Here is a 22,178-nt window from a genome sequence, read left to right as displayed (position 1 = left end):
TTGCATTTCAGATGAATCTGTCATGAGTTATCCTGACTACGCCGAGAGAACTTTTTTTTGAGGGGTCACAGCAGACGACGTGTCCACGCCTTAAATTTCAATATTTTTCAATGAAAATTTCACAAACTACTCATAAAATATGTATCTTTTATGTGTTAAATTGATGGAATGAAATATTCTGTTGATTAAGTAAAAAAAAATTCTTAAAAATGTACCTATTTTGAGCTTTTGAAACCCACCTAACCCCTTGAAAAGTCCAGTAGACTATTATTATTATTGTCATTATTATAATTATTCCTGGATTTTCGACCCGTCAACAGCGGCGGTGGCGGCGAGATATGATTATATTTTGGTAATACAGAACACATACATACGTAGTTGTGGATTTCTGACCTTTCCCAAAATTCTCTAGCTTTTACCCGTAATTTACCTAACCCTAAGTGCGCGTGTGTGTGCGTTCGGGTGTCTTCGTGTGTGTTCGGGTGTCTTCGGGTGTGTCCGGGTGACTTCGGGTGTATTCGGGTGACGTCGGGTGTGTTCGGGTGTCTTCTGGTTTGTATGTAGGTGCTTGTGCGAGGAGTGGGTCAGGTTTTATATGACAAGGTTCTTGAATTTCTGACACGGTGCAGCGGCGAGATATCTTTATGATATAGAGAGATGTACATATACAGCGTAAAGTTAAAGAGGAAACAAGAGCTGAGACGGCGGGGAAGGAGGGCGGAGTGTAGACGGTAAAGGGTTAGATTGTTTGCAGGTACGAGGATATATATATATACATATGCGTATATTGTTACAAAGGGTGAAATAACCCGTTCTGATCCCCTTCTTAATGATCTAGTAGTCATCATAGATAAAAGACATGTAAGAGCTTTTGTATGTTATAAAATCAATAAGGTTGCTGCGTCAACCAACATTATCGCAAACTCAGTCTTGTTTCGGACGTTAAATTGAAAGGACGTATCGCTATTAAGCGTATTTTTCCACCTTTTAATTTTTGCCTGATCTGTTCACTTCGTTATTTCTCGACGAACCCGATTTATTTGCGCAATACCCAAAAGTGTTACAATATTTTAGGGTGGTCCTTAAAATGGTCATTTTTGAATTTTGACTGTCTTATCCCCCAAATCGGCGCCAAAGGATTCAAAAATAATTCCCTAATTTTAAAATTTTTTTACCTCAACTCTAACCCCTCCGGCCAACAGGATGGATCTCATTTAAAATACACATGTTTCGAATACATTCTCAACATGTATTTTATTGCAGGAATAATAATGTCCAAAAAAATCTGTAACTGCGAGGTTTCAGTGAGTATTAATGCTACTATCTGAGAAAAAATTCACATCATCGTACATCATCAGGTAATCTCGATGCGTTGCACACCTTCGAAACGTGACGTTTTTTCTTATTTAGACGAAGTGCACATTGTGTATATTGCTTGGTACGATAATGTGAATTTATTCTCAGATAGTAATACTAATGCCCACTAAAACCTCGCAGTTACAAATATTTGTCAACACTATTCCTCTTACGATATATTAAATGAGAAAAGCCATCCTATAGGCGGGAGGGGTTAGAGTTGAGGAAAAATACAGTCGATATTAAACTAACCTTTTTAAGGACCACCCTAATATATATAGGATAATGGGTTGAACCCCTGATTCCTGGATGGATGTATATATACATTAGGGTAAAGGGTTAAGTCTTTAAAGGTAAAAGGGTATATATGTAGGGTAAAGGGTTAAATCTATATGGGTATTAGGGTATACATGTAGGGTAAGGGGTTCAATCTGTATAAGGGTATATATATAGGGTCAAGGGTCAAATAGGGGGGTTTCCTTGGATCCTTGACACGGCGCGACGGCGAGATATTTTTATAATATGGATATAGAGGAGTGTTCAAGCCGGTATTATCGGGTATTATCATTTAAAAACCTTCAGTTAAGAATCTACAAAAAAAATCACGCATACCGTTAGCAGCTAATTGTAAGTTGGAAGCAAGTTTAAGAGGGGCAAAGTTTTGTCCGAATCAACTCTAGCTAGATATAAACTACCTCACGCAACATAGAGAATGGATTTGTTGAATTTACCAAATATTGCGGTCGAATACGGCGAAGATGTGTTTTGTTAATTTAAATAAATTTGGTGCCACTTGATAACACAAATTATTCTTCCTAGCACTTTTTTATTGAATCGAACAAGATTTCGTAGGATCGAAAAAACATTCCATTCACGTAATTATTTTTTTTTTCGCATAAAAGCTCGCCTGTGAACCCTAGCGAGAGTGATTTTATCGTCGTCTGCCGTGATCTAGATTAGACAAAAGCGAAAATCCACATCTGCTGGATTCGTTCGAGCGCGAACGACGAAACTCTGGGAACAAGGGGGATTTGGCGATAAGATTGGAAGTAGGGGGGTGGTTACGAAGTATGTTTGAGTGGGTCTCGGGTGTCGTTAATTAAGAAATTCGATGCCCCGCAAATCAGAGTGCAGCCCTTGAATTAGACGTTTCGCACTGTTCGAGTGTCAAACGATCCGTCGTTTTAACGAGCAAACTTGACTTTTATTACACCCTCTATGTACGCCTTTAGCTTAAAGCTTCTCGATTACGGAGGTGAGCGACTCCGTCGTATTAACGTCAAATTACACCGTCCTCTGCTTTTATCTTCGACGTAGTTCGACCTTTGCTCGTTTCCACACGAAATTAAATTAAGTTCGTACTTTCGGAATTTATGCAAATATAAATAATTAGCCCCGTAAGCAGGGACAGAATAACAACTGCACCTCGACGCTTGTACGACGGATTTTTAATTTCATCGCAGATTGCAAAGGCCAGAGGAGAAGTTGGCTGGAGTTGAGAAATACTTGGAGCAATTACCGAAGGTAATGAGTCCTCCTGACAAACTCAATATATTGCAAATTCCGTACGAAATTCACCTGAAATATCGTGAATTATGATTATTTGCAAATTCTAAACTCAGAGAACTAAAAGTAATTTACATCGAAGATGCGGAACACTTTCGTTCCATTTACTGTAGACAAGTGCTGAATAATATGCTTCTCGCCATACCAGCCAGATCATTTTCGTGCAATCGAACGGAACCTCGATTGCTTCCATTTTTTTTTTATGAATTTTTATTACTACTTCCGACTTATCAAAACCTGTCGGAATCGTCGAACATTTACAGGGTTTCCATTGGCCATGTGGAAATATTATTGTCGGTTATATCTTCCCAATTCAACTTTATTGTTAGCTCTATTACTGTTACCTATATCCACTACCTCGGAAAGTTTGGCCATTGTGAATTTTTGAATGTTGTTTCAGGCAAATCGCAAATCAGAATCGATTATTCCTCGGATTATTCAATTTCTCGAGGAATAATATTTTTTTATTCCTCGGCAGCAAAAATTGCGCGTGAATATAAGCCGGCTTTTCGTCACTCCGCTCCGCGAAACTTCAAGGATTATTATAACATCCAATATAAAACGATTTTCAAAGTTTCCGGGAGAGCCGTTCAAAACTCACTTCGAACTTCTTGCGAATTTTATTCTATCACCTTGTTTGTCGGATGAAAATCCATAACTTCCTCGAGTTTTCGGCTGCCACAACAAAAAATTTTCGAAGAAAATGGTTCGGAAGAAACGGGACAAAATTTCCCGATAAAATCGAAAACTTGTCATCTTCTTGCTTCCCCTTTGTTCTTTACACATAACATATAAGGTGAGGTTTTCTAACAGCGGCGCGATCCCGGCGCCTGAGGCAGGCAACCGGAGTTACAACTCATTTCAGCACCACATTCCGCCACGATCATCCCAAACGTCGAGCCGAACTTGATAAAGATCCCACTCTCAATTGCCTCATTATTGCCATAGTTGACTGTCCGAATCCAATTTTTCATTTTCCACATTTTCCGATGTTCAGGTTATTTTTATACAAATAATACTAGCGGGGCTGGATAGAGTTCTCAACCTGAACATGAACTGTAACTCCGTTTGCCTACTTCAGGCGCACGGATCGTTCCGTTGTTAGAAAAACTCACGATACAAAACTCAAAGTCTTTCTGACGTATGTTCGTTTATATCTCCGGAAGTACTGACCCGATTTTTATTACTTTTGGCCAAGTTTTAGGCCGTATTTCGTTACTACCAGGTCAATAGTTTTGGACATATAACGATATTTGTAAGCCAAGTGGAGACGGGGTCGCACACTTATGCGAACGCTGGCTAAACTCTTACAGACATAGGTTAGGTTGAGTTAAATTTGGTTGGGTTAGGATGGTAGAATTTTAAAAACAATATTAGAAAATGTAAAATTTGAGGTTAGATCAGATATTGTGAATCTCGATTCAAATATTCTTAATCGGAAGCAAGATTGTCTTATCTGAACAGAATTTTTATTTTATACAGATCGAGATTAGGTTAGGTTGGATATTCTCAATTCTCATTCAAATATTCTTAACCGTAAGCAAGATTGTCTCATCTGAATAAAATTTTTATTTTTTGCAGATAGAGGTTAGGTTAGATAAGGTTAGGTTGGATATTCTCAATTCTCATTCAGATGTTCTTAACCGTAAGCAAGATTGTTTAATCTGAATAGAATTATCATTTTATACAGACAGAGGTTAGGTCGGGTTAGGTTAGACGGGATATCATCATTCTTGATTTAAATATTCTTAAGCGTAAAAACAAAATTGTTTTATCTGAATATAATTTTCATTCTATTGCATTAAACTGCTTGTCAATACTCACATATGATTGCCTGCACCTTGGCGCGGTCCAGGGCCGGTTTGACGGGGCGCTCCGTCGCGGTTCCCGCTCTGCTCCAGCGTTGTCCAGTAACAGAACAGGTCGCAAGCTCGGTAGGGCTGAACAGAATTGCGGCCAATCCGCGGGTCAACTTGCGGTAATCGCTCCACTTCACGGCGCGCAGCTGCTCCTCGCATACGGCGATTCCCTCACCCAAGTGAACCTGCAGTCGTGAGAAAAGAAATTCAAGAGCTGTAGCCCGTTCTGCGTGTGCGAACTTCAGGATCACGCAAACTCGAGGAAACCTCATCCGGTTTCAGGACAATATCTGTTATGTATAGCAAATATGTTTCACGCGTTTTTTCACGCGTGTTTCCCGTCTACGAAGTATCCGTTTCTACGACGTTAGAGTGAGTTCGCGAACGCGCATGCGCGGAGTCCTAGAAGTTAAAGAGGTCTTCTAAGTACTCCGCGCATGTGCAGTCGCGAATGAATCTGACGTTACGTGACCCTAACCTCAATTTCGTGCTTCGTACTTCATGAAAAAACGCGTAAAATACTCTTGTTTTGTAAAGAATCGTGTTTGCTTCCTTCTTACACAGTACACCATTTTTGCTTTCCTAGAAGAATGTACAAACGCTAGTTTTTACCGCAGTTCAAGTATGAGTGTCAATAGCCATATTCGTTTCAGTTTATTCGCAGAATTTTATAAAATAAATGTGATTGCAATTTCATACGCATACATTTAATCGTAGGGATATTTAAATTACCTTTTAAAATGATGTTTTATACCTTTTGAAGGTTTATGAACAAAACGAATATGTTATTATTTATATGAAAATGAAGCCAGTCCAACTGTAAGTCCTTACTACACGATTATTTTGTAAAATGTCGTGAAGAAACTGGAAAGACTTTCATTTTTGACACGTTTTTAAATCGGGAAACGATAACATTAAATGAGGCACGTCATTAGACTTGCCCTCAAGATCCTCGACAACGGGGGAATTTTTGCTCATTTAAAAATAACGTTTGAAATTTATTCCAGAAAAATAAAAAGTATTACCCTAATTTGAATCGGTCTAACATACATTTTATACGGTAGATTTTTCATCGAGTGAGGTTTCCGATAACAAAATCCGATAAGCGCGGCGTTCTCGTTGCAGACGAAAAACAGTGAGAAAAATACCGACAAGGGTAAGCCTGGAAATTTTTTTTGGGTGATTTAATTCTTACTTAATATCTGCAGGAAATTCGACAGCTTGGCCAATTTTTAAGATATATTAGTCACGGGGCACGGGATGGCGGTATATTGAATCAGTGTGTGTAATAAAACATTGCTAATGATATAAATGTAAAATATAATATTATATGTATATAAACGTTGGAAAGTATTTGAATACCTGAAGTTTTAGTACTGCCCAGAGAAGAAGTTCTTGCTACGTTTACTATACAGTCCTTGATCATTTTCATTATTCATTATAATTCATTATTCATCATGCGAAAACATTTTTCAACATTTACTGTAACGATATCGGTCTCATTTTAGTTTGCTACCAATCCTACGCAACACGATTTCTGCCGGTGTGTTATTTTACGCGAAACATATTTTTTAATCTCCACGTACACTGATCAGAATTGAATAGCAGCAAACGAAAGCTAAATTCACATAACTTGGGTTGGGTAGGTTTGGCAAAAAAAAAAAAAAAGTTGTGAATAGAAAGAAAAGCAGTTTTTCACTGAACTTTGTGATGCAATAAATCTCAGAGACGTTCCCAACCATGCCGATTATTCTGGAGGTTTCGTAACCGTCACTGTAAAATGTGTACAGAAGTGTTCGATCGAGTGAAATGAAGTTTGTTTCAGTTTTTCTGTTTTTCAAAACATCCTCTACGACGGTAATAAAAATACAATATTTATTGCCGTATAAAGTACAGTGGAAGATAACATTTTTTTGTGCATACAACTTCATTCTTCGACTCATCCGATTCAGTTTGAAAAGTTTCGTGGATCATCTCCGCACCCAATATTTGATTTTTCACTCAACTTTCATCCAAGTCGACGATACCATTTTCCCAAAATTTAGAATACAACATTGAATGGTTTGCGTATTTTTAAAAACTATATCATAAATGTTCGATTTCACATTTCGAATATATCTGCTGATACGGTGAAAATCGCATGTGAAAACTACATACAAGTTATTTTCCAAGTCTTAAAAAAGCCAGCCACTCAAACCTCGCGTAACTCGGTCGGCGTTATACTCGAGACTCGCAGACTATTGATGAAAAAAAGGACACCGAATGGGTGGGTATTCTCTAACGCTCAAGAGCCGTCGACAACAATGACAAGGGTAGCAAAATGTCTGCATTACCGATCGGCATATCTGAATTGATCAACGCATGCATGCGAGTCGTGTAATAATTTTTTCCGTGTCCGAAATCCCGCGAGCAAACAAAATTCTCCGTTCCGATTCTGAGCAATATCGACGACGGCATAAATCAGGAGAGATTATCGGGAGTGAAAAAAAACTCACGGAGGATTTACGCCCGTACGATGAAAAGCTCGTTTATGACAACCGTGAATCGTACAAATTCGCAGGATTTCCCCCTTCAGAACGTATCACCGAATTTGCCACGCGTTTCTACTTCCTCAGGCACTTACCGAGACCGTTCATCCAACCATTGGTTCACCAGTCGCTGAACGAAAAAATATCACTCGCCGTCCGAGATGAGATAATTGCTTGTTGGCTGGAATAATTATTAATATCACCGAGACCAGACGCGAAAATGCTTTGCAAACTACCCGAGGTAAATTAATGCACAGACGTCTGTCTATCTTTTCCCTCTTATTTGTCGCAGTTCGTACAGCGTACCAAGGGAGAGGTATTCCAAGTTCGCAAGGCATGCCAATCGCTCATCATAAAGTTTGATGAATTCCCAACAAGCCTTGTTACCTGGTAGACTGCACACGCGTCTGAACGGTACGTGATTCTATATCGATTGTCAGGAATTGGCGACGGTCGTGTGTGCGCAGAATTGCGCGAATGGCGAATGCTTTAGCGGAATCACTCAGCCATCGAACGGCTGCAAGTTGTTCCTTGCTCTGATTACAGTTGCTTGCAGAGTATTCGAGCTAGGCTATCACGCAAGGTCCAGTCCATCTTGTGAGATGATCCGTGGTAAGGGGGAAAGCATTTCGTCTTCCGATGAAGAGGAATGGGGAAAGGTAGGATTTACCAAAAATACGATGATTACTCACCGAGTCATTCACACGTAACGTACTAGGCTTGTCGACTGAAATGGGTGAAAAAAGGTCCGCAGAAAAGTGCCTGGCGATGCTTTGATTCAACGCAAACAGAAGCCAGAGTAGCACTGGAACATGCCTAGTCACTCGGAAAACCTACTCGCTGATGCTTGCGAATGGTTGGAAAAGTCGTCTCATGTCGCTTGTCCGAGGAGCTTATCGAAGCCATATGGAGGGAAAGGATTATTTGAGTCAAGTGATATTCGTGTGATTCGATTGAATGCTGTAGTCAAATGCAGCGAACACAAATTACTATTCTCGGACGAAATGCTTGTGACAACTTGATATAGAACTGAATTAAACCTTTAAATCATCAATGCTGACTATCAATTTATTTAGATAACACGGCTCGAGTTCCTTGCAATAATGTGAATTTTGTATCAAGATTGAAATGCCTACAAACTTGATTGAACGCGCGGCAATTGTTATGTTTCAAAAATATGAATTTTTTGTAGGGAAATAAATTGAGCTCGTTTTAATACACGTCTGGTTGAGCCAAGAGTTCAACGGTTGAAACACGTAATGAAACTTGTTGTTACAAAAATCTTTTGCAATGACTGAACATCAGAGTTATTCAAACGCATAAAACGTATTCTTTGAATCATACAATTTGTCATTCTGCTGACTCAAAATTTTGCGGAATTTATCCAACATTTAATGGGTCAAACCCGAAGACTTATCACTGTACGTGTCAAAGTATAAATTGAACGTACGTCAATAGTTTTTGTTTATTTGTAGTCAGCGTCAATTTCGATTAACCGAAACTTGGTATTACGCTTTCTCTGTTTGTAATATGTCTGATGACAAATTTAATCTCACGTTATCCGTATCTGACTTCCTAGCCGATTACTCGGTTTTATAAATATCTCTGAAGCTACTTCCGTGGCGAGAAATTTCACGGCCTAGTGTTCGTTTATGGTACAGGTATACCGATGTCTACGATGAATCATAAATTCTCTACTTGTTTCAGAGCGTGTGGTGTTTCTTTTATCTCGTAAAGAAATTAGTGCAATTGATTCAACCAGTTACGCCAAACAAGCTACGGTTCGATCAACAGAGGATGGCATTCCAGCGATGTAAGTCTTTAGTTGTCTAGATTCGTCTACTTATTTCATTTGAAGTACCTAGTTGTTTCTGTCAAGAAACATTCAACTTCGAGGAACGATACGTAAACTTGAAATGAAATGATATTTAGTTGACTGAATTTTGGAAACACATCGAAAGGTTCATTCGAAACGATACTTCGTTCGATCGCAACAAGAAAGGGTTTTGCTGAATCAAGGAATTCGCCTGACTAAATCGTTTTGAGAAACTAACTAAATCGAAATTGTTGAATCGAAGTCATCGTACTTGGAACAAATAAGGGAAACTAGATTGAAGCGAATGGACTCCAACAAAATCTGTTTTGTTTGTTCAAGAATTCCTTTTTCTCAGTGCAGAAGGTGATCGTTCGGGACTCGGCGCCAGGCGCAAGTGAGAAAGAGTCGACGCCAGAAATGGTCTGTAGAACGCAAAAACGCCTTCGGGCACAACGAGACCGCAGGATTCCGTCAACGAGAGGTAAGGTACTCGGAGGTTTATTCCGGGGCGATATTGCGACGGGGAAGAAAAGCATCAGAGGGTGTAAAATTGCGTCTGACTGTGCGGTGGAATACGGGGTTGGTAAACGTGATACCCTCACTGGCGTCCCTGGAAGTATTGTTAATTATTCGAAGGTAGGTATTGCACGAAAGATGATGCGGAATAGACGTTGTGACCGGAGGAGCGTTCATATCACGCGGCATAAAGCACGCTGGAGTTATTATCCGCGAGGAGGAGTTTGCGACACTGTCACGCCGCGTCGAGCAGAGCTTTATTTTGGAGTAAATGACGAGTCATCTCGCGACGTTACACTGGAAAGAGACGAGAGGCGTGGGAAAATAGGGCAAGAGAACTCGGTCATACAACGCTCGTACCCAGACGTAGTGCAGTCGTTCGGAAAGCCAGACGAGTGACTTGAAGAAATCTACGGCGAAAAGGAATCGTCTGGGAGTGTACCCGAAGGCATGCAATCTTAATTAAGAGAGACACTTCTCCACGTTCTGCTGATAATACACTATAATAAGAAGTTAATGATGCATCAGGCGTACAGTCTAGACAAAAAAAATGTCAAAGCGGTGGCTCAAAACCTGTGGCCCAAATAAATTGAGATGAATTTAATTAAAACGATGTCTCCTCCGAACAATTAAATCCAAACCCATGGGTGTTCAAATTCGATCAAATCACTTCGTTAATCGTTTTAGAGCAATTTATGTTAAACAGGGGTAATTATGACGATGTAGTTTCCAACGCTAAAAATAATGGATTCTTTTCTTCGATTTTCAGTTAACCACAAAAACGTCGCGTGTTTCTTTGGGGCATTTATTGTGATATCGGACAAGATCTTGAGGTCGAATTTTTTGAAATTCTAGTCTGCCTGTGGAAAGAAGCATAAACGATTTTTACGAAACTACTACTTCAATTTGTTCTTCAGTTATGAATTTTCAACTCTCTTTATCGTCATTGGAACTTTACCAGTTTTTGAGAATTTGTACAAAACCCGTTCACCATAAGCAAGCATATACCTAAACGGCGATTAATTCAAGGGGGTTCAAGTGGACGAAACATCCGACACATTTGGTATTTATACGAGGCATGGCTGCGTCTTATGGCGAGGCGTAGACGTCTAGCTTTCCATGGCAGTTTACGGCATTCCGAAGAGCTATTGTAGTGATCGGTGGCACGTTCTCCCATCAAGGGAAATTAAAAAATGGCCATTAAGCAAATACGGCAGCGTCGAGACGTTTTTCACTGTCAGTGAAATTATTAACGCTGACCAAAGCGGGAGAAGAAAGAAAGAAATACGTTCCACCAACAACGTCCAACCGCTAAATTGAGACGTTACACACCTTTGAAAATGACAAAGGATGTTGAAAAAAAAATTAAAGCACATTTTTGTGCCCCAAATTATAGATCTGTGAAAAAATTTGGTAAAATTACAACTTATTCTCTGAATAACGAACTTTTAGAACATCAGATGAAAAATTTGATTTTTAACACAAAGAAGACATCATTTCTTTTTTTTTTTTGTTTTTGTAACGAATCTGTGACATAAGACGACAAAAATACGTTTTCACTTTTATCAATATCTCTTCACTCTCGAGTTATATTCGTTTAAAAAGTTGAATCTGAGGATTTTTGATAGTTCATAACAGAAGAACGAATTGAGATAAAAATAATCACGAATGTTCTTTTCGATAGGCAGGAGGAAATTAAATTAAAACAAAAAATAAAGAAGAAATTCGACCTTAAAATGTTGTCCGATTTCACATGTGTCCTCCCTTAGGCAAAATCATAATAGCCGGATGATCGATGAACTTGTGCTTAATTGAGGAATATATTCACGTTATTTAATAACTGTTAAGCAGCGGAATCAGTTCTAATTCATCAACGTCCGATAAACAATACGATTTTTGTATCAATTATACGGAACAATATAGCTTTTAATTTTTACCCTGTCAACGAGGATTTCTTTTAATAAAATTCAACTCGATCAACCTCAAGTTCACTCTTTAAATCTTGATACTGTTAAATTCTCTTTCGTTTTTTCTACATCGTATGCTGAAATATCAGGAATCGATACTTCTATTAACAGCGTAGGGTCTTTATGTTATAAACTTGACTGTACTTTGCTAGTCTGTTCAGCAAATTGCTAGACAATACTTACAGAAATTGGCTCCCGATCGAATTGGTCAGATTGTCAATATATTATAGTACATACCCTTCTCGATTGAAAGTTCTCATGAACGCAAGTTCTAAAAATCAGTAGTTCAAACTTCAAAAGAAAGGTGTACAGATTTCTTGAATCTATGGATTTCGCGATTTTCATGAATTATAAAGCTTAAACGGGACTTGAAATCAAACAAATCGATCAAAAAACTGCACGGTTGATTCTCAAAGACAGGCAAGAAGCTGTGATTTATTCTGCGAATCGGCCGTGCGGTTTTTGAGTGATATATTTGATTTCAATTCCCCCTCGAAATTGAAGCCTATACTCGAAAGCTACTGATTTTTGGGAAATGTGTATACAAGAACTTTTGATCGGGAGGATACTTCCTCGTAAGATATTGAAAATCCAGGCAGTCTAATCGGGAGTAAATTTTCATAATGATTTTGCGAGATCCTTTCCGAAAGTAAGTCGACAACTGCGGCATTTGAAGTCGCGAGGCAAAGGATGTGATTTTGATTTAATCGTGCTTTTGAGTTATAGAGGTACGTGCAAGCGGTACGATCAAGTGCTTTCCTCGTGTGCCTCAAAGGACCCTTTCTTCCTTCCACGAGATCGGTAACTTCGTGTTCAAGTATCTGTGAAAATATGATTCAAGAAAAGAAGCCGGAGGAAGTTTAAAGGATCGGGATGTGAAAATATTGGAATTTTCATCCTATTGCCATAAGCTCCTTTCTCTGCAATATTGTACCGTTTCGCGTATAGAGAGCTTTATACCTATACGAGGCCTCGCAAAAAACGGAGAAAATGACGATATCAAAAGTTTGAAAGCTTCCACTTGCGCCTATACATATAACACGCAGACATCGTATACCGACACAAAACAAGCCAGGCACGAAAATTTTATTTAAATAAAAAAGTCGTACGTTGAAAGTTTTAAAAGCAGTTACGCCTGCTGGACCAGAAATCTTTTACGCTGACAAAATCAGCTGGGATATTAAAATCAGTCTGGATAAGTATTACGAGGCTCGTTATATCGACTAACAAGATAACGTGGAAAATTTTCGAGTAGGTTTGAATATTTAAGGTATAAAGGTATAAAACGCGCTGAAAGGTAAATATATTCAGTTGTAATTCGCCATCACCTGTCTTTCAACATTAGCGAAACGTAATTGGTTTCAAGATGAATCTGCGAGGTAGAAAAATCCCTTCTAATTCACTTTCATCCGTAGCTCGACATCCGCGGTTTGGCAATTACGAATAGATTTAAATTTCGGCTCACATAATCGTATCATGCACTTCACGGTCGGTTGAACACTCGTACATTATAAATACATATTCTCGGCGGGTCAACAAGAGGCGTTGAGTAAATAGATCTGAGCTTTCATCGCAATGACGTACGTTTTACACCCTCCGTGTTAATCAGATAGAATAAATTTAACCTCCTCTTTTTGATCTCCTGGCGTTTCGAGGGTCGCATCTTGATAAGAGAGAAAAAAAAAAGAAAAAAAAAAAAAAAAGAAACGACAAAGTTGAAAAAATAAATCTGGTCTCAAAAAGCATGAAATTCCATCACTCGACTGTTTGTATAATATCATAATAACTTTATACTTTTATTTTTACAGATTGTTATATTCGCAGTGTCATTTTTTTTCAGTTACGTCCCTTTCGACGACTTGTACTGGCATCGTGCTCGCGCTAGAAAAAATAAATGACATATCAACCATTGCAGAGAATGAAAATCGCTCGGATTCAAGCTCGATTTAATTTCGATTCGTGGGTAAAAGGGCAGCCGATGAACGTTCGAAGCGCGAAATTTGACGAATACAAAGCAATATGAATATTAGTAAAATTTTAAAAGAGAAAAAGAAAACTCGAACTTTTCAACTTGGACAATAAAATTAATATCAAACGCTGCACGGGCAGATTTCTGAACTTCTCGCGACACCGGAATCACTTTTAGGGTAGAAGCCAAATGGAGGCCGAAGCATACTCTGCGACGTAAAAGTATTCGCCTCTTCGATATGAAGATCGTTTGTTAAATTTTGTTCATGAAATAGGAGCCGCAAAAGGGAGGAGCGATATCGAGTTGATAGGGCCTCAAAAAGACCCCGGGGATTGCCTCGAAAGCACATCAAAGTTGCCGAGGAGCAATGGATTCGATATAATTCACAATTGCGAGTCAAGGCTTGTTTGTTACGCGTATCGAAACATGTCAAACTCGAGTTCGCGGGCGCTTTGATTGTTTCGTTCCGGGAGTCGTTCGGTACGTGACAGCGACAATCCGAACTTCAAATTAGACGTCGAAGCTTCTCAATTTCCGTTCTTTTTACGAGCTTCCTTTACCCGCGGGGATACAGGAGATGAGAGGAATATTTTTTACGAAGATTGATGCTGGTACTCTTCGGTACGCGCCATCTTGTCACGCATCGATAATACATTTTTATTCATCAATAAAACCGATGTATGTACTCTGCGTGAAAGCTTCGGAAACCGTGCTGCTACCAACTTCAATTCCGAACGCTATTCTGCATTTTCACCAGTGAAATAGAGAACGGAAGAGGAACCAAGGAGGATATTATGACTTACATCACGCTGTTTACACGTTCCACGGTATGTACTATAAATTGGTACCTCACGGACGATTCGGTTTGATTTTCAGTGGATGCAGGCTTGAGATAATAAAAAACAAGAGGGAATTAAGAAATTGGGTTTATTCAGTGCGTGCAGCAAAAGGAAGCAGGGAAAAATAATGAAACGCCGGTGACGCCTTCCATGGTAAACAATTTGCTAGGCACACAGTATCAAGGATATTAGACCAAATGTCAACATGATTACAACGTGATTGCACATCGAACCGGAAATACTTCTTCGTGGAAATAACCGGTTATGAGATGACGACGAAGTTAGCAACGTTACTGCAACGATGCGCGTTGAGGAAGGATCGTTACTTCGCACGATAAATAAAATATACTCATATTTGGCAAAACGAACGAAAGTCGAAAGTCGTTCTAAAATTGTGCAACAATGGTTTTTCCCTGATGGGATGAGAAAAATTTTCCATGCCAGGATGTCATGCTCACTTTTCTTTACAACGCAACGGTGAAGAACGATAAATATTTCAAGCGTTCGTAACGTCTGTCGCAAAATTGTATTGCACTTGAAGAATGATGTTCGACAAAAATTTAAAGACCGTAACATCCGGAGCGGCTAACCTCGAGTTATCGGAATGTTCCGAAAATATAGAAATATGAAAAATTTATCCGTGTTATTGAGGTCAGCGCAATGTGAGACGCGGAGTTTATGACGGAGGGAAAAAGTGAGGGTGAGGCAAAATTACTATTCACCCCATCGCCCGTCAATATACTGCAGGAATATGCTAAGTCGAGTCACGAGAAGATATTTTGCCGAGAAATTAAAACGGAAAACGATGAGCCTTCATTTTCGGCACTACTGGGTTCCGACGACACGGCGAATCCAGGAGAAGTAAGCGTTCCGTAAACAATTCAATCCAGGAGTCATTTCACCTCCAAGAGATGGCTTTTAATTTCGCCACCTGAACAAAAAAAAAAAAAAAGAAAATACTGCGAAATCTGCCATGTATTTATTATAACCGTACCTGTATCATTTTCGACAGAAGAGGCGCGTTTCAATTTTAAACTAACGTAAATCCCTATCGATCATATGACTGGACGTCATATTTCTATTAAACATACACACCCACGGTATTCGCACCGGTCCAGCAATTCCTCGATGTCACGTTGATGGAGTAGATCGGTAATAAGGAGCGGACAAACATTTTATCAAAAAATTTTATATTATAATAGACAAATATATTGCCGCCTGCACGCTTCGCCCCTGTCACGTTGAAGAATTCAAGGGTGTTGCATGGTAATCGTAGGAAGAACCCAAGTTGAACTCTCACCAACATCCTCCATCGAAAATTCGTTCAATCCACGAAGATCTCTAACACGAATAGAAATTTCTGAAATCCCGTAACAGTTGCAAACCCTTTTATTTAATTTCAATAAAGATCCTGCGCAAAATTTTTCCACAAAAACTAGTAAACCCCATGAATTCCCCATAAAAATTCCCAAAACCCCATGAAATCCCCATAAAAATTCTCGAAACCCCATAAAAATTCCCAAAACCCCATAGAAATTTCCAAAGCCCTATATAACTCACGCAGGAATACTCCATAAAAATTCGCAAAATCTTGCGACAATATTGAAACTCCCATGAGTTTTTTTGATCCAAATAAAAAAAATAAAGAAAGTAACGTGACATAGGGGGAACTTTGTTTCAATTTCCGAAAAACCCCATATGACACAACTGATTCGGAGATATGCGCATAGAACTCGTCCAGTATTCAAACGTACATATATTTATTCAGAAGATGAACCCCTGTGAACTTTGTAGACTGCAGGTCGCTTTCAGAGACGAGATCTCTCTTGTAATCCGCGCTGCCTCTGATATTTTACCTAGAGGAATTTTACCATTCATGGAATGCGGATATGAATTCCTCCGAGGAAAATAAAGTCCTTAAAGTTTACTGGAGTTTGGTAGAGTTTTCTCTCCCGGTAGGCAGAAACAAAGAACTCAACGTCTTGTTTCCAGTGCGCCAATCTTTATGCTTATAAAAGATTGTATCAGGTATACCCTTTACACCGCTGGCAGAAGATACGAGCATCCATGAAGTGTCTCTCTAACAATCCTTTGACGGTACATTTTCTCCGTCGACCTCGACATCGTCTTTCATATTCCATACCTTTGACTGGATAATGTAGGTGAAACACGCGCATAAAGATATAAGCATAGATACAGGCGTATTACATTGCAGAAGCGCAAAGTGAATCTCGACAAGACTATTTCGAAAATAATAAAACCGTGGCCTGAATTTACAAGCTATCGTAAATAGAGTTACATTCACATCTATAAAATGTACGCTTTTTGACGTGTAAGGGAAATCTTGTGTTTACTTCTTTAATAACCGGGAAATTGAAAGAAAAGAAACCTTTCAAACCTTGATATTTTTTGAGTAACTTGATTTTATCGAGATTTGTTTCTATTGATTTCGACCTTATCATGTGATCAATCGTTGACTTCTAGCGTACCAAGTGATTTCCGTTAATTTTCAATAATTTCCACGTGTGCTTAGCTTTTTTAAAAAATTTCCGAATTGGATAGAATCACAGGATGTCATAACAAATGACTAAAAATGACCTAGAACGGCGGAAAATCATTGAAAAACTATGGAGATCCCTTGGTAAATTGGAAATGAACAAAAGCGCATAATAAGATGAAAATCGATTCGATACGATTTCGGTTCAATTGGAATGCTAACCAATGATATGAGTAATTTTGAATCATTCTTCGTTATTTCAAAGAATGTTCAAGTCATTCAGGTTCATTCAACTTAAAATTTGATTTCCAACTGTATAATTAACGACTTCCTAAAACGAAGGGCCACTCGGTTGAAACTGACGAACTATGTTTCGATATTCCGTCATGTTTTTTGGCTGTAGTAACACGTAACGGCGGTTATCACATTCGTCGCGATCCTTTAGGAGCTTTTACTGGTGGCCATCATATCTTGAGGTGGTGGCCACAAATGCAGACTAGCGAGATTAGCAGCAATGAGAAACATAGGCCAGCTAAGTGTGGCTCTTGTTAGTCAGGTAATGTCCAGAGTTCCGAATACGGTCGTAGACTTGAGGAACGCCGAGCTTGGCAATGTCAGTCATGAGGACTCGGGTCTTTTTAGTGTTATTTGGAAACCGGCCGGCAGGGCCGCGTCCGGTGTCTACAAAACGGGCATAATTTATATTACGAGGAGTACGGTTACGGTTATGGTGCCATGCCGTACTGTCCGCTTCGTCCTTGCTAAACGAGGACAGGAGTAAGCAATTCAAACACTGGAGCAATCTCGGAGGAACAGAGTGCCAGTTGATTTTGCCAAGTGGGGTAAGCGCAAACAGTTAACCAAGGTGTGATTATTTTCTGGGCATCTTACTCAACTCTACAGTGGTAGTGGTATGTGTCGAGTATAAGTAAACTCGAGTCCATTTGTAAATTTCAAATTATTTCACCCGAAAACCCGTGTTTGAATGAAAGGTGGTTAAAATACAAGAATTCTTCTTTGTAGGGAATTCGACGCGCAATTCGTGCAAGGGTGTATAAAAATTTATCATAATTGCATGAATATGTTTCTCTTAAATGTTCATTAATTATTATTTACCAAAGGAGCATATAATTTCCTATGCTAATTACCGTCACTCTCGATGGAAAAAGATTCGTCTTATTGTTTGTTGCTTGACTCACTTTTAAATTCATCTGAAAGGCCTTAGGAGATTGAGTTTTGATGTTAACTGTGAATGGTTGACATATTTTACAAACTATACTACAAAAATTGTTTCGTGTCGTACGCTTACGACGTCCTTGTGCGACTGTGTGACATCTATTTTCTCTCATTTCCAGAACCCTAACGAACCAATCAATGAATATCAAACTCATATTCTAATAATCCCAGGCATTCATTCAACCAAACTACTTGACTTCCCGGTTGATCTTAAGCGCAAAAGCGAAGTTGAACCCAGTCGCAGTCTATTGCTTAACGCTCAGGAGTGAACTACCCTCAAGTCGGTACAAGTCTTAATTAGATGTTTGTTATTCAGTTAAAATATAGCTTGAAGAGCTAAGATATTTTATATGACCTTAAGACTTTGAACGAGACTGGATTATAAAAAAAAGTAAAGTAAACCGAACAAACTGATTTTGCATTGCAATTACCAAAAAAGGATCGACAATAGTGCAAAATGGTTACGCGTACCTCGATTTTCATAATTCCAACAATATTCATACAGTTTTTTTTAACGATACCTGTTTTACTGAATTTTTCTACTTACTATAAAAAATGAAATTTTTCTCAGCGTATATAATGTCCAGTCGGATGAAATCGAAACAACACAGCGAGGGATTTGGCAGATAGAGAGAATTGTGAAAATATTGAAAATTTCGACTTTGTGGGTCCAGATTTGGTCACCAAATGTGTCCCGCAGCTCAGTGAGGTCAACAGGATGGCCTTCTTTACTGGCGACTGCAGGTCCTTTAGCAGATATGCGCTCAATTGCTTTTTTACTCGTTTCTAACTTAATATGTATGACTTTAGAATATTGTCTCACATGAAAAAATTTAATTGAGATGGCTACATCGAGCGCGGCATGTCACGCAACAAAAATTGTAAGTATCACTCAAGGTGAGCCAAGCGAAGCATCTTGAAGGGTGATCCGTTGCGTGATGTTGTAAAGCGTGGTTAAAATGTATAGACTTATTCATAACTCACCACCCCATCGGAGGTAGCTTCCTCGAAGCCGCGAAATGCTGGGACAGCCGGAGGGGCGGTCCTCATGTCCAGAGGAAGCCAATCCCCACGGGAGGGTGAATCCCCATGAAGAGAAAGGTGACGTCCTCCCCGAGTCCCAAGACGTGGCCTGCCACGTCGCACTCTACGACCTGTCAAAGAGAAGGAGAAAAAAGATGAAATCACTTCTTCAACTCACCGTCGAACGGCACGAATCCGCAAATCTCCAATTCGGTTTCCTCGAGGAAAAACAAAACTTTTTCAACCCTGTCAATTTTCTGTTCAGATTTTGCTCAGTCGCATCCATTCCACCGATTTTCTTTCGTTGAGCATTAAAATTAACGATCTTCTAGATCCACAACAATACTGAACAGTGAGCTGGTGTCGCTGACTGTCTTTATATAACGCGACAGGTAGCAAGGAGAAAAGTGTCTCCGAAGTGATAAAAATTGTATAGAGTCCCCTGACGCTGGAAACCCGATCAGGTTGCGAGCCAGAGTACGACAAATGCAAGCCCAAGAGACGGAACAGGTGTATCGCTTATCGAATATCGATCCATCTGCCAAACCGAGAAAGCAGGAAGGCTTTCCAGTTTTAGACATTGGAAATAGATATCAGATAATAGTAACACCGCTGACAGTTGCGTTTATCGGTAAGGATCTTATCATGGAAAACAATAAAGTTGAAGTCGACAACGTTGTCTTGGTGATGCATGTTTACGAAAAATGTTTATGCCGTAACTTTGGGATTGTCTGGAATTTCGCCAATTGTCATGAAGCAATGTTTATTCATATTTTCAAAGTTGAACTACGTTAAGGTCATTTTAAAATTGTGTTAAAGATTTAAATCCAACAACGTTTTAACTTCGTAAATAACGTTACCAACTTCAGCCTCACGAAAAAAAAGATGTTGCTGAAGACACAACATCGCTATTATAACATTTTTGCTGTAGAAATAAGTACAAGAACTGATGCAGTTCCACTATCGGGTTGTCGATGATACTGATAGTACCTACCACGATTTTATATGACTACTAGCAGCTTCAATTGTATGATTTACTCTAAAGTGGCTTGAAATCAGCAACAGTTTTTGTAATAACACTATTAAGTCAGCCTGTTGTCAAATTGCAACTGATAATGGAATGTTCTCAGTTCTACCTTTCAATTTACCCGGTACACCAACGATTGGTGTTACCACAACTTCTACGAGACACTTTGTAGTTTCCCTTAAAATGTAGTACGAATCAGTGTAGACTACTTAGCCTTCTCACAAATGAAGTAGCCCAATGAATGGATGATGTCAGGTAAAAATCTCGATGCAGTGTAACAAATGGGTAGCTACATGACACCAGAGGTGGAACACCGGCACAGTAAGGTTTCTGTCACCCTGATCCAAATGATTACCCATTTTTCTTTCTACGGTAATTCTCGTTTTGTAATTCTCATTGAGTCATCGTGCCGTAGTACGTTGTCTTACAGGATGCAATATTGCTCGAAAATACTGGATTCCATCTAGATACGAAGCGATTATGATCTATGAGGAGCCAGATGTTGGGCGCATGTTTACAACGATTCCATCTACTCGCCGGGCCGTTTAGTCGATAATTTTACACCACCTAAACGCTTGAGGGGTAATCCTGGCGAATTAGAACCGACCTTCTGTACAACGAGGCAACGCAAAGGCAGACAACGTATTACGAGCCGATCCACCTAAGCTCCGCGACATGCGTGAAAGTGGGGAAAATTTATTCCCCGAAGTTCTGCCCAAGGATAATGAAGGTAGGCTCAGGTTTTCATTACACAGTCTCGTAGTTGGCAGCCCTGCTTGATGTACGTAGCTGCTCGCGACACGGTGAGGGTTGTTTTCCCCCAAGTCGCTTCGACGTGTCTTTGATCTCCGGACTGATACTTCCAGACTGTTTCCATTAACAAGACCCACGGGTACGAGCGCTCTTCTTCCCTGACGAGAATCACCTACCGGATCTGACAATTAGAGCTACTTGCATGGTGTTGCATGAGGCTGGCAGAAATTGAGGAGACCTTCAAAGGTTCGCGGAGGCATCGACCGTTGAGAACCGCTGAATCTTAGTTATATAATATCTGGAATTAATTTGGGTCGCAATTAGGGTACCTACAGCTAATTGTAATCGAACTCGCTGAGGTTTGACGAGATTAGAGGGTTTTAATAAAGAGGCGACGCTGGAAAATTAATTTTTTTATATAGTTATCTCATTTTTTTCACCGCTTTTAGTATTGTAAGCGTTTGGCAGAGAAACGATGGAAATCAGTGAATAGAATTCGAAGGCAGTCCTTCTTGCATCAAAGAAAGCGGCATATTTTAATCCAAACTTCACCACATCAGGCTCAATAAGGTGCTTAGTGATACTGATTTTAGTTTTGTCGGTCATACTTTTCTGACGGTATTAATTTCTCTCATTTATTATTTTGCATATCCTTTCGTAATGTATCGAGTTTTCATATACCTTCTATTAGACTCTGTTCAATTATGACAACATTTTTTCTTTGTCGAAACAAAGTCTAAACATTAGTCCTTTGCGCATTAAAAATCTTCCCAAAGTATTGAATTGTTAGCTCAAATTTAAGAAGTCTCTTACATCACGTGATATTAAATGACAATAGTTTTAATATTGGAGTTACCAGAACCAAATATCAACGAAAGCAGATTTTTTTTAACTTTTGTGCAAAACGGTGGACTGAAGCCCGCATTCGAAGGTCTACGAAAATGAATATTTGTTATTATTTGTAGTAAACTGAAAACAGTTCAAGTATGAAACTGTACCACGGGATTATTTTGGAAAGTACCGTTATCAAACCGGAAAGAGTATAATTTTGTACACGTTATTCAAGTAGGTAAGAGTCACATAGAATGCGGTACTTCTTACGCACGAGTTAAGAATCTAACACTTCGGAACGATGTTAATTTCGGCAAAAGCCAAGGATTGGACCTTGTGATATAAAAAAGGAAAAAAATCGCCCTAATCGGAAACTAAAAAATTGAAAATTTAAT

General features: G+C 39.2%; 1 protein-coding gene across 1 annotated transcript in view; it reads right to left on the bottom strand.

Annotated features, from left to right (window-relative positions):
• LOC124183868 (protein abrupt-like) overlaps positions 1–22,178 on the bottom strand; it is a 158,818-nt gene that overhangs the window by 86,581 nt on the left and 50,059 nt on the right. Inside the window, exons 6-7 of the mRNA XM_046572980.1 lie at positions 19,134–19,303; positions 4,747–4,966 (exon numbers count right to left, since the gene is read on the bottom strand). Of these exons, the coding sequence (XP_046428936.1) occupies positions 4,747–4,966; positions 19,134–19,303 (390 nt within the window). The remainder of the gene's footprint in view (positions 1–4,746; positions 4,967–19,133; positions 19,304–22,178) is intronic.

This window comes from Neodiprion fabricii, chromosome 5, assembly GCF_021155785.1.
Source record: "Neodiprion fabricii isolate iyNeoFabr1 chromosome 5, iyNeoFabr1.1, whole genome shotgun sequence".
NCBI classification, from domain to species: Eukaryota; Metazoa; Arthropoda; class Insecta; order Hymenoptera; family Diprionidae; genus Neodiprion; species Neodiprion fabricii.
This window is presented reverse-complemented; position numbering and strand designations above follow the sequence as displayed.